General features: G+C 36.0%; 2 protein-coding genes across 3 annotated transcripts; one reads left to right on the forward strand and one right to left on the reverse strand.

The window, feature by feature from the left end:
* Positions 1-220: 220 nt before the first annotated feature.
* LOC141898224 (pyruvate carboxylase, mitochondrial-like) lies at positions 221-9920 on the reverse strand. Of its 2 annotated transcripts, XM_074784051.1 has the most exons (23): positions 9810-9920; positions 7887-8146; positions 7595-7779; positions 7348-7513; positions 7126-7271; positions 6921-7038; positions 6578-6848; positions 6319-6481; positions 6054-6236; positions 5734-5968; positions 5472-5489; positions 4385-4609; positions 4145-4301; positions 3949-4055; positions 3736-3869; positions 3400-3649; positions 3187-3315; positions 2983-3098; positions 2715-2894; positions 2373-2621; positions 2145-2288; positions 1976-2059; positions 221-1885 (listed from the first exon to the last, which is right to left on the reverse strand). In XM_074784051.1, exons 2-23 carry the CDS (start codon positions 8101-8103, stop codon positions 1712-1714), a joined length of 3651 nt encoding a protein of 1216 aa, XP_074640152.1. In that variant the 5' UTR covers positions 8104-8146; positions 9810-9920; the 3' UTR covers positions 221-1711. The 2 variants fall into 2 exon arrangements, with proteins under 2 accessions (XP_074640152.1, XP_074640161.1); XM_074784060.1 differs by lacking the exon at positions 5472-5489.
* A 101-nt stretch (positions 9921-10021) lies between these two features.
* LOC141910557 (TAF6-like RNA polymerase II p300/CBP-associated factor-associated factor 65 kDa subunit 6L) lies at positions 10022-13103 on the forward strand. The gene is made up of 11 exons (XM_074801253.1): positions 10022-10251; positions 10427-10513; positions 10610-10760; positions 10850-10900; positions 11010-11116; positions 11194-11271; positions 11343-11444; positions 11535-11659; positions 11753-11885; positions 11967-12095; positions 12179-13103. Exons 1-11 carry the CDS (start codon positions 10063-10065, stop codon positions 13052-13054), a joined length of 2028 nt encoding a protein of 675 aa, XP_074657354.1. The 5' UTR covers positions 10022-10062; the 3' UTR covers positions 13055-13103.
* Positions 13104-13622: the final 519 nt, after the last annotated feature.

Raw genomic sequence — 13622 nt, forward strand, 5'->3', positions numbered from 1 at the left:
ATAAATCTGTACACTGTACATGTATCTTATGAGAAATACCAAAAACTAATCATGAGTAAAATACAAATTCTATACATCTTATATTTGAGTTGTATTCTTCACGGTGCTGTATCCATATTTCAAGGAGAATAGATTGCAGAGGATCATCATTTTCAACTGGCTTAACCTTGGCTGTTCATAATCCTACGAATTCCCAAAAACTCAAAAAATACAAAAATGCTAATTTGCAAATGTTATACTATATTTGAAGTTGAACTATATACTAAGGTATTACAATCTGCACCATCTGTTGAAAAGTCTCTAGACAGGATTTCTGATTTTGTATTATATTAGTATTATTGACTTCTGCGTCGAAAAATAACTCAAAAAATGTTTCTAGTTTTTTTCCCTGTTAAACAAGCTTTCTTTTGGCAACTTTTGGCACTAAAAACGTATTTGCAAGCCTTCCCAATCTTTCTTAAACTGGTAAACCAATATTTAACAAGGAATATATGTACATTTGTATCCTTAGTAATTTAACAATTATCTATATCTACCGGTACATAATATTCTGTGTTCATTGGATACTTAGTACACACATCTAGAAAGTAATTAATAAAACAAATGCTTTTTTAAAGGTTTGACCTAATGGCTCTTTCATTACGACCAGATATCACATCAGATTAGAAAATATAACACTGCAAACCCTAGTAATTAATACCTACATGATTTCAGTCAATTAATACATGCATGAAAAAAATCGAAAACACATTTAATCTAGAATATAATCATTTAGAATGATGTTGTGCATCAAGAGGTTTTTTCCAGTTAAACAGACATTCTCATATAATATAAAGCACATGATGTGATTTCTTTCATTCTATTCAAAGTCATAAGCTCAGAATGTACAAAATATACAGGTGTATGTTTCATGCAAGCTACAATAACGCACATCAATATTATTGTTTCGAAGTCTTTTCATATATTTCTTCTGGTTAACATTGTCATGGTTATTTTTGCAATAATAATGAGGGTATGGTGAAGTAATTTAGCCTCTTCTAAACCTTATAAAATAATAAATGAAGTTGTATAAGGAAACCCGTTTTCGTCGTGAAATATTGAGAATATGGGAATGTTTAATTCCATTCCTGAAGATGCAATATTGATGCCTAGATATAAACACACCATAGCGTCCTGAAAATAAGACCACAAAGAGATTGGAAATAATCAGCCTAACCAAGTTTACTAATAACAATACTAATATTTGACAAGCACATTATGTGATGATACTGTTATGAATTACGAGCACAGAATATTTTCATAAAATATACATGATGTTCTAAATGAATAACTGATAGAATGACTAGCTAGTATTACCACTGACGACACATACCGACAGCTTTACTACAATGACATATGGCTTTATAATGTATGATATGTGCTTATCATAATTTGTACACATGGTGTGTTTAATGTAGTGCAGAGTATTCTCGAAATTCATAAATTCTACAACTGATTATTCATAATCATTATCATAATTTAATATTGTTTTATATACATTTCTGCTTATAGATTTTAGGTGACAGACACCGCACATTATATATTCATGATTAGATCATACAAGAACATTGATTTGTCTATCTACATAAGTATGTGTAATTTCAGTAAATACATTTTTCTCACAATATCAAACTATCGCTTGAATCTAACATTCTAATAGGAAACAGTTTGATTAAGTGGATGGCTCTATGTTCATGAGTAAATCGTCTCCTTCCACTTTCGAGCCTGGGGAAACATCTAATGATTTGATTACACCAGATACAGGAGCGTTGACTAACATTTCCATTTTCATAGCACTCAGCACGAGTAATGGATCTCCTTGTTCAACTGTATCTCCAAGCTTAACCTGAAATTCACGAATTAGATTATTAATAGAACATTACTTCATTAACATGACTTAATTTATGGGAATGAAAATAAATTTTGGATATCTTACCTTCAATTCAACAATATTACCAGGCATTGGAGAGCCAACAGATCCTTTCACACCTACTAATGCTTTCGGGTGGAAATGCATCTCCTATGATTAGAACATTACAGAATGAGAATTCTGGTACTTAAGAAATATTGAAGGAACAAGAAAATACAATATTAAAGGCAAATACCTTCATAGCTTCCTTATCATTGATCAACACAGAGCGAACTTGTCCATTCAGTTCGAAAAACACTTCCCTCTGACCCAAAGCGTTCAATTCTTCAGCTACAGCCAATGTCTTAATATGCAGAATTTTTCCCTTCTCAATTTCAACCTAACGCAGTAGTTCAAGAATCACACACTTTAAATCTATTTCATTCACTTAGATAAAGTTAAATGCATCATGAGTTTTGTTTACCGTGAATGATTCAGCAATTTTGGGACCGACCAGGAAGTGACGAGTTGTCAACTTATCGACTGGTCCATATGTATTTCTGAATGTTCTGTAGTCATCGAAAACCTTCGGATAAAGAGCAGAACTAATGACATCCACATCCCTGATGTATCGACCATGCGTTTCAATCAAATCAGATTTGCGTTTTTCTAGATCCAATGGTGGCATGGATTCTCCAGGACGCCCAGACACAGTTGGGGCTCCTTTTAGGATCTGAAAAATATACAAATCATTAAAACGACGATATAACCAAAAGACTATCCCCGATCATCCCTATGATATGAGAAATATGTGTAATGTACTGACCTTTGTTCGTAGTGGTTCTGGATAGCCGCCGTACGGTTCACCGAGCTGACCTTGCATCAGTTCAACTACAGACATGGGAAATGAAAGCTCTTCTGCACGATCTTCCACCATCTGTCCAGTGAGCTTATTCTGGACCATAAATTGTGCCAAATCGCCAACAACTTTAGAAGAAGGAGTCACCTACAAAATGTATACGCAGTTGTCCTACAATTCTATTCACAAATTTTCAAAGAACCAACCCCCCAAGAAACTTGTAATCGTATTTTACCTTAATCAAATCACCAAGTAATGCGTTGGCTTCTTTGTACATTTTCTTCACTTCTTCAAACTGATCAGCAAGCCCAAGACTATGTGCTTGGAACTGAAGATTTGTGTACTGACCACCTAGAAACAAACAGGGGAACGTTAAGACGACCTCGCAGAATACTGCATAATATGGCTTATAAAGCAGACAATATTTTGTACCACTCACCAGGGATCTCATTTTCATAGATATCAGAGTTTCCACTCTTCAGTGTAGTTGTACATTCAAATGGAGCATAAAGACCCCTTGCTTTTTCCCAGTAGGCAGAATATTCAAATACCTTATCCATAGAAATATCTGCAAGAACAAGGTGCACGCTTGTGAAAGCAAATTATTTCAAACATCACTTTTCCATTGTATTCTTAATGTGCATCAAAATACCTGTGGCAAGATCAGTTCCCTGCAGTGAAGCAATGATTGCACCCATACTCGGCTGAGATGTCATACCAGACATCGAATCAACGGCTGTATCAATGACATCAGCACCAGCTTCAGCACAAGCCAACATTGCAGCCACTCCCGCACCTGCTGTATCGTGAGTATGGACATGTATTGGCATGTCGGGATATTTGTCTCTCAGTGCACCAATTAGCATCTTCGCTGCTCGAGGTTTTAACAAGCCAGCCATATCCTATACATAGAGCATAAAAATAGTGAAAATAGTGAACGGTTTGATAAACCGAAGGGAAGGAATGAATCCAAATCATAAGTAAGTACCTTTATGCAAAGAATGTGAGTTCCAGCTTTTACAAGTTCATCAGCCACTTTCATATAATACTGCAAGTCATATTTCGTCTTTTTCGGATCGGAAATATCCCCGGAGTAGGATATAGCGGCTTCAATGACTCCCCCTGTACATGAAAAGGATGTATATCGATGATTTCAGCTGCATGTAAACAATCATGTATCAGAATGCTCAATGATACAAACCTGCCTTTCCAACTGCTTCCATACCAACAACAATATTTGGCACGTAGTTAAGTGAATCGAATACACGGAAAATGTCCATGCCATGTTGAACAGCTAACTCACAGAATCTGGCGAAAAATATTTCAAAATTTTATACATTTTCCCTGTCATGATGTATAATGAATACAAAACCACATCTTCATAATTCATAGTTTACCTGAACACCACGTTGTCGGGGTAATTTGTGTAACCTACGGCATTCGCACCTCTCAGTAACATCTGGAACGGGATGTTAGGTATCTTCTTTCTTAGAGTTTCCAGTCGGTTCCAGGGACATTCGTGCAAGAAACGCATTGCGACGTCGAAAGTAGCACCTACAAATGACCGGCATCAATATTTACTGTAGATAGCGATTTTATATAAGTGAATGAATCTAAGAAATTAGAATTTTTCCTACCTCCCCAATTTTCAAGACTGTACAGCCCATTGAAATTGTGAGCTACAAACGGTGAAATTTCCTTCAGATCGTGAGTACGTACACGAGTAGCTAACAACGACTGATGTGCATCTCGTAATGTCGTGTCCATCAATAATAAACCTTTATGTTGCCGTATAGCCTTAGCAAAACCTTCCGGCCCCTCGCGATGTAAGGTATCTCGAAATCCTTTCGGCAAGTCATGAGCTAAACAATAAAAACAAAGATATCATTGATCATTATATTGTAGATGTATGATTTTCCATTTCATTTCTTCGTAGCTTAGCCAATAAATTCTAGCACTAGCTCAATTAAAGCTCTTAACAACAGATCATCGAGCTACTAGAGTACTCAACAAAATTTAATCTCTAAAAGGTTAAGTACTTATTTCATTGATGAAGCAACATGCAACTACTGCATTTCCTAGAGCAAAAACAAAAGATTAATAACTGGGTTAACAGGTAAAAGGAACCCATCACAATATATATTCTATACAAATAAACTGTACATATGATTTGTTTACTATAAACAAAGCGATTAAGATAAAAGTATGTTCTAATCACTATTCCACTTTCAGCCTCTTAATAGTATCTCTCACACCGCGTTAATTGGGTTGATTCAATTACGGTATAGCATCTACTAGTATTCATAGTCAACATATTATCCAGGTTTTAAGGGGAATCTTAAGCATAGCGGTTACTTCATTAAAGGAAGCATTTGGGAAAAGGAGAGGTCTACCCGTACTACATTTTCATCTACATACAGAAAGCTTCTGACAAAAGAAACTCAATGAAGCTGATGTGTCTTTTGACTACCGGAAAAATGAATTATCTGACTTATCAATAAGTCAGGTTCAAAGCACAAAGAACATTCAGACTAGAAATCAGCCAAACAATCTATCCGTACAGTTCATAATAGCCAATAAAGTGCTAAAGTTTGAAAAGCTTAATGAAAACACTGCATTCAAAACATCATATCACAGATATACGATGAGTGTATTGAATATAAAAGAGGTGTCTATTAGCCCACTTTGCATGTATAAGGGACAGATTAATTCACTTGATCTCACCGTGTCGATCTGTGGTTACTGTAAAACAATTCATCCATGTCAAATAAACCGTCAAACATGTACAAGCCCATTATTCAATATACAGTTTTGTTTGGTATTTTCGAAAAACACTTAATCATGTATAGTTCTTACCAAGAAGGAAAGGATAAGATTTGAATCATAGATCGAATACCCCGGTATAGTAAAGCGCATATCAGACTTTTTAATGGTAGCAGAAGACATGAAAATATTCCGTTAGGGAACCATTTAATTAATTACTTACGAAATGGTACTGGAGGGCATTCTACGACAACATCTTTAGGTTGAAGATCTGTGCCTAATGGCGTCAAAGATCCATTCACCATTATTTCTCCCAGATAACGAAGCAATTTCTGAGCCCTGTTCTGCGATGGTTCGAAGTAAAACAGTTGAGGATGTTCATCGATGAAGTAAGTATCAACAACACCAGACAGGAACTTCTCATGTTGTAACACGTTTAACAAGAAGGGCACATTAGTCTGCAAGATTCATACATAGCACAATATCAATCATGAAATCATCTTTATATAGTTTTATATTGAACGAAGATTAGTTAATTTATACCTTAACACCTCTGATTCTAAATTCTTTCAATGATCTGAGCATCTTTAAGCATGCGGCTTTATGATCACGAGCATGGGCAATGACTTTCACAAGAAGTGAGTCATAATATGGTGATATAGTAGCACCAGCGAAGGCTGATGCACTGTCTAAACGAATTCCCATTCCTTCACCACTTCTGAACACCTAAACACATAAGAAGGAATATTAGCGTTACGAACTAAATTAATGGAGAGAGAAGCTATTTACAAGGTGTTGTCTTTGTCACCTCAATTCTGCCTGTATCTGGCTGGAAACTTTTTGCCGGATCTTCAGTTGTCATTCGGCATTGAATCGCGCAGCCTTGAACTTTAACATTATCCTGATGAAGCTGCAAATCATCGAGTGTTCTACCCTCTGCAACGCGTACCTGAGCCTGAACCAAGTCAACCCTATAGGTATAGTACATGTACAAATCTTTAAAAGATAAATATATTATGACCTTAAGATTTATTGAAACCTCCTTAATAATCTTATATTGCACTTACCCTGTGATCTCTTCAGTTACTGTATGTTCCACTTGAAGTCTAGCGTTCACCTCAATGAAGTAGTAGCTACCATTTTCGTCAAGAAGAAATTCAACGGTGCCAGCATTTTCATAACCGACATGTTTAGCCAACCGAACAGCATCATCACACATTGATTGACGAATATGATCGGGAAGCTGTGGTGCTGGTGCTATCTCGACAACTTTCTGGTGTCTTCTCTGTACAGAGCAATCACGCTCATACAAGTGAACTACCTCACCAGTTTTATCACCTTGAAAACAAATTGGGATATTGTGGCAGTCATAAAGATATAAGTCTGGTACTATTTTTAACTACGACCTACCCAGAATTTGAACTTCTATATGTCTGGGGCGTTCAATGAACTTTTCAATGAACATGGCTCCATTACCAAATGCAGATAGCGCTTCAGATGTGGCTCTGTTAAAGCTCTCCTTTACATCCTACAATTTCATGAAAAAGATTTTCTTAGCGTATTGGGAATCAAAATGGGTCTGAGCTGTAGCATAGCGTATAGCAATTCGATATACCTTCATTTCTCGTACTACTCTCATACCACGACCTCCACCTCCATAAGCTGCCTTCAGAATAATAGGTAACCCATATTGTTGACAAAATTCATTGGCCTCATCTGCTGTATGGATCGGACCGGGGGTACCAGGTACAACTTGAACACCTTTAAGAGATTATAACACATAGTAATGCATTCAAGAGATGCAAAGTTATTGCATGAATTTGGTTCGGTACCATACCTGCTTCAACTGCTGCCTTTCTAGCTTCCACTTTATCTCCCATTTTGTGTACAACCTCCGATGAAGGGCCCACAAATATGATGCCGGCATCGGTAACAGCTTTTGCAAAGTCAGCCCTTTCAGATAGGAAACCATAACCAGGATGAATAGCATCCACATCATTCTCCTAAAACAAGTTGTAACAGTGAATGAATGAATCAATAGAATTCCTGTGATTAAATCCTTTCTCCAATCCTGGATATCATACCTTTGCTTTATGAATGATTTCAGGAATATTCAGATAAGCAGCTACCGGAGGCAGACCTCTACCGATAAGATATGATTCATCAGCCTTCTGTCGATGCATTTGCATGGTATCCTGCTCGGAATAGATGGCTACTGTTCGTATGTTCATTTCGGTACAAGCCCGAAAAACACGAATTGCTATTTCACCTATAATCAACAAATATAATAACTTTATAGCAAACATTCTTAAACGACACATTCTTCCAGTATTTTGAGTGTAAAAGCAAACAACGTCTTATAGTATGGACACCTACCTCTGTTTGCCACCATAAGTTTACGGATCTGTTTCTGATCATACAATTTGGCAGCATTTTCAGAAGTCACATCCTTCTTATTAGCCGTTGTGGAGAATAGGGCCAAACAATTCTTTGGAAGTCTGAAGCCTGCACTCTTGGCATTTGACTGCCCTAGGACTGTGCCACCAATTTGAGCCAATGGCAATTTTGCCACTCTGCTTTGCAAACGTAACATTATTATGATTTTCTTCTGTACACCTTACTAACTGATAAGAATCCTGCAAAACAGATAAGAATCTATAATGATTAACCAGATTTTAAAAATTTCTCCAGCTAGATAAAGTGCGTATACCAATGATGTAGGCCTACAGAATAAAATCAATGAATCATTTAATTAGAAATTATAATATTTCAGTGAAATCAATTGGCATTTATTCAATCAGAAGAGTTAGCTCAATACTGGTACATGTATGTAAACATAAAGCACAGCTGTCACTGAACTATCAGTACATTCGCCAACACACAACCAGTATGCAATTGTAGCAGTCTGTGAAAGGTTGCATCTAGGTCCCAGCAAACTAAATATGAATAGATACCGTAGTATCTATTTGAAAAAGTAATTGTATAAAAAGATAGTACTACGAATCCAAGGTCGAGCGATTATACCTATATCAAGGCTAGATAACAAATGGACCATGCTATGGACTTTGATAAGATAAAGTGTAGACCTAATATCATCAAACTTTGAATTTTAGACTGCTCTTTATTTTACAAAAATTCAAAGGAGATAAAATTTACATTTTGCTATATGCGTCCCCTTTTTCACTTTGTTTATGATTTTTTATCATTATCATTCATAAGCTTATTAGTCTACTAAGCAATTAGTCTCATTATTTAAAAAGAAATAAGATTGACCGACCGCAGACTAAAGAAACACCTCGCCGAGAACCCTGTTCAAAGCTCAAGATCATTTACGAGAAAAACAAATATCCTGGCACTGGTAAACAATTCACAGTATCAATAACAAAAACAAAATCTTGAAAATTATATCACAGGCCAAGTAAAGACTTTATTTCATTTTTGTTTAAGCATCGTTTTGGCATAGACACTGGTTAATGCCAACAACCAATCAGTCTGTGCATGTGGTCTGGGAGTTTCAACCTCAATACAAGGTCAACTCATACCCCAGGTCTAATCGTACCCTACTGCAGATAGCCCCTGCATTTTGAAAAGCTATTTACCTCCTTTTTTACATCAAAATATCATCAGATACACACAATGGAATTTTTTTAAACTCAAAATGTTTTTCTGATAATGCTTTTAGGGCATAGTTTTAGGGCCTACTTACAATTAGTCTAGTACCTAAAGTCTATTCATTTTTTATTGTCCACGATCTTTTAGCCGCCGTTCTACAAACAACCAGTAGGGAACCGGTAACGACGACTGGTATTTAGACCACAGGGGCTCATATCAGAGTTGTAGGTAATGTAAAAACGATAATCTGTTAATCCAATGTAGGCTATATAGTACATATAAAATAACCATACTATATATATTGGATTTCTGATTAACAGATTATCATTTTTACATTACCTACAACTCTGATACGAGCCCCTGTGATTCAGACTATACTTACAATCAATCTATATACAAAATTTTTTATTTCTTTTTTCAAGACAAGTTAAAAAGGTGTACAACGTGGAAATTGGACCACGTATGAGTTGACTTAGGGAACAAAGATGACTGTTTGAATAAAGTGAATTACAACATTGAATTTAATGTGAATTCATACACAAAAAATTTACGAATGGGTGTTTTTTTGTATTATTTGTCAATTCGACACTGACTTAGTAAGGCGTATTATAATCTCCCCATTGTCACACTGTGGGACGTTGCATCGTCGAGATTATTTTCATATTTGTAAGTTTAAGCGCATTTTACCTCAATACGAAATCATTTCTTCGCTGTCTTTAATATAGAACCACCAACCAGTACGGTCGAATAGATGAGGAGAAACTAATGTCAAACATGCAAATGGTCGTAGAAAGCGATGAAGGTTTGTTCCGGCCATCTATCCCACGCTACTCGAATATTGTCGGAGCCCTCCGAATGGATTGACCTCGCCAATATTGTGGAGCTTTCAAAATGGCGGATTGAAGTTTGTCAAATTTTTTCAACGAAATTTTCTTTAAAAATGGACAAAACTCCCGTTGCATCTTTATCTGTTGGCGAGAGAAAGACCGGAGATGAGAAGAAATATGCCATCATTTCAAGAGAAACCATCAGAATGTACGCTGAAAGTATCGGCTGCGAGCATTTATCAGATGAAGTCGTCAATTTATTGTCTCAAGATGTTACTTACCGACTTCGAGAAATTACCCAGGTATTTAAGGCCTATCATTAAATGACTTGATTCATCCAGTCCATTCATATTTATATCTTAGATTAACTGATAGTCGAAATTACTTCATATTGACTTGAGACTGTTGGATTTACTCGTTTAAAATCTTACAAAACATTATTGATTTGAACCAAACATGTTACATTTCCTTAATTAGGCAAGTTGTCAATATATGAGGCATTCAAAAAGACGCAAACTAACAACTGAGGACTTCAATAAAGCAATGAAGTCAAAAGATGATGAGGTAAAGTAATGAAGAAAATAAACTAATGCATTAATTCTAATATGTTTTAATTTATGTATACGTTTACAATTATTACTTTTCAAATATATTTGACAGCCTGTTTATGGGCATGGATCGACAGGCTCAAAACCATTCCAACAAATACTAGAAAAGGACTTTCATTTCACCGAAGATGTAGAATTAGATTTAGCACAGGTTATTGAAGAGGAAATTCCTGTCAACAATCCGGGACAAATATCTGTTAAAGGTGAATATATAGATCGAGTGTGAATTAAAGGAAATTATGTTGATTAACATCAACAAATCTTAGTATTTGCATCATTATCATTTTTCTAGCGCATTGGTTAGCAGTTGAAGGGGTACAGAAGTTGTCTAGTATTGCACAGGGTGAGTGAATTGCCTTATTGGCTGGCATACAAATAACTGACAAAAAAAATTGTAATTTTTCATGGCTGCCCAAGATGTTTAGTTTCAAAAATAGAAGTATTCTTTTCAGCTAAAACTGGTAATGGCAAGGCACAGAAAGGACTCTCTGAAGAATTACTGATGTATTATGATAACATGACAAAAGCAATATTGAGCAATGATAAAGAACTTATGAAGGTAATTCATTTAAATGTGATTTATGTGCGTTTACGTATACCACTGAATTTACCATGACTTATCTATTTTTGATATAGATAGCTTTAGAAGACCTGCGTACAAATAACAAGATTGTACCGCTGTTACCATATTTTGTGAATTTTGTATCAAATGGGGTAAGTACGTAATTGATAAATCTAGCTCACGTTTCTCTTGTCAGCAGTACTGAATCGTATGCTATTTGCAGGTAAAAAAAGTGAGTCATGACATTATGCAGTTAACCAAATTACTCCATACCATCAAAAGTTTAATGAACAATCCTTCTCTATACTTGGAACCAAAGCCATACGTAAGTTGCAAAGCTTCCGTATCATGCTCTTTAACTGAAAATGTATGTAGCATCTCTTATAATATGTCACTATTTAATCAATGTATGTAGCTGAATATGCTGATTCAAGGCGTTATGTATTGCGTAATTGAGCCACTTGCTGCATCTATAAACCCCCTTAATGATCACTGGAAACTGCGTGACTACGCTGCGCGACTTCTTGCGCATCTTACTAGGTGAGTTCAAACTTTTAGAAAGTGACAAAATGCATATATAACAGAAACCTTGCTTAACAGTGGAATAAATTCAAGTAACTTTTCATTTTATAGGGAATGGGCGAGTTCTATGAATCAATTACAGTACAGAAATGTACAAGCTTTGAAAGAGGTTTTGTATGATTCAGGACGACCTTTCTGTTCCCATTACGGAGCTGTCATTGGATTGGCTGCTTTGGGTCAAGAAGTAAGCATTTAATTTCTGGAGATTATTTTTGAAACCTATAGTCTTGATTTTATTAGCAAAATTCCATTTTTGAAACTTCAGGCTGTGCGTAAAGTTTTATTGCCTCATCTCCCTAACTACTGGTGTCATATAAGGGCAGCTATGGATGACAATACTCTAAACAATGCTCAAATCAAGTCTGATGCTCATAAAGTCTATGGTACCATATTGGTAAGTCATTTTAAACCTTTTTAGCTCATCAGTTTTTAGTATCGGTGTACTGGTAATGTTAGTCTGCTTTCCTTTGTTTCTAGCTGGCTGTTGACAACTTATTGCGAACTGAAATAAAAGATATGGAAAAATCGCTTCAAACCACTTATTCGTTAATAGCTGGTCAAAAGGATGGCACAGTCTCGAGTAGTTCATCTGATAAACTACCGGTGCAAGAAAGCAAGGTTTCGTCGAATGATAATGAACATTTCAAAAAACTCTATGACCTTTACATAGACATGTACGAACAATTCGGTGACAGTTTAGCCGTCAAATTACCACTGCCTCATAGAGTCACAAATTTAGCTCCGAAGAATAAACAGAAACCAGTGGTTGTTCTGTACGATGAACTGGCCGCGAAGTCCGGTGAAGAACTATTAACTGAGCTGCTCAATAGTGAAGTCGAAGAGCAAAAAAGCGATCATAGTCATAGTAACGTAGAAGAAATTGACATCGATAGTCGATCGTTTAAATCTGACCGGTCGTATCGCTCCGATCGATCTGATGAGATCCCCGCGTTTTTAGCCGATCCGTCAATTGATTTGACGGTGAAGAGCACCGTTAACGATCCGGCCGGCGGTATCAAATTGACGATTTCAAAACGGATTAAACCGGTCGATGACGCTAAAGCGAAAACGGACAGAAAAAAACGTAAAACCAGTCGACATTTCAGAGTTCAAGATATGTTCGAAAAAACGACTATCAAAAGGCGATTGTGTAAAATCGAAATATCAGTACCCGGAGGTATCGTTTTACGTCGAATGCCCGATGTGCGTAGATTCTCGTTTGAACCATTTATGTCGTCATCTCATTATGAAAAAGTCTGTTTGAAAACTAAATTTATCGGAAAAAGAAAAGCATCGACAAAACCGAAAAATAGAACTCATTTGCTAACTGGTGCTATCGATATGTGTTTATGAATCTCAAAACTTTTATTTTCTATAATATGGCGTTTCATATTTGCTGTACAGTGTATCAATAAAATGCAAACAATGTGCTTGAAAATTAGTTTCTTTGTCGTTTCATTCCTTTCCACTTATCAAAGATATTTGAAAGAGACTATTCAGTATGACAGTTATATCGATACCAATTAAAATCACAGCTTTACCCTAGGTTAATGACTCAGATTGCTATCATACTCGAATGGGCTTGCATTAAAACTAAATTAGTCTGATTAGATTTTGAACCCTCAAGTAATTTAAATTTTTAGTTCATAGAAATATTTTGTAACTCAACAATTTGAAACTCAAGTAAAATGGTACCTCTTAACATTGGCCCCCATACATTTAATCAATCTTGACAACTCCCTGTGGGCAGTAAACAAACAGTGATAAATAGGGATTCGAATCCAATAGCCATGTGATCCGTAGGGCACGTGCTATCCAGGTTGCGATGCGAGCTGCCCATCAATTGGTCGCCGATGCATTGTAAACCGCGCGTTGATTGGTCAATAATGACATCATTGTTATTTACGTTCTATTTTTAGTA

Source organism: Tubulanus polymorphus, chromosome 1 (assembly GCF_964204645.1).
Source record: "Tubulanus polymorphus chromosome 1, tnTubPoly1.2, whole genome shotgun sequence".
NCBI classification, from domain to species: Eukaryota; Metazoa; Nemertea; class Palaeonemertea; order Tubulaniformes; family Tubulanidae; genus Tubulanus; species Tubulanus polymorphus.

Excerpts from the sequence above, each read along its gene's own strand:
- LOC141898224 (XM_074784051.1), bottom strand. The coding sequence starts at position 8,103 with ATGTTACGTTTGCAAAGCAGAGTGGCAAAATTGCCATTGGCTCAAATT. Across the intron at positions 7,780-7,886 it reads ACTTATGGTGGCAAACAGAG|GTGAAATAGCAATTCGTGTT; the intron begins GTAGGTGTCCAT and ends TGTTGATTATAG. Across the intron at positions 7,039-7,125 it reads GAGTAGTACGAGAAATGAAG|GATGTAAAGGAGAGCTTTAA; the intron begins GTATATCGAATT and ends ATGAAATTGTAG.
- LOC141910557 (XM_074801253.1), top strand. The coding sequence starts at position 10,063 with ATGGACAAAACTCCCGTTGCATCTTTATCTGTTGGCGAGAGAAAGACC. Across the intron at positions 10,252-10,426 it reads GACTTCGAGAAATTACCCAG|GCAAGTTGTCAATATATGAG; the intron begins GTATTTAAGGCC and ends TTCCTTAATTAG. Across the intron at positions 11,272-11,342 it reads TGAATTTTGTATCAAATGGG|GTAAAAAAAGTGAGTCATGA; the intron begins GTAAGTACGTAA and ends TGCTATTTGCAG.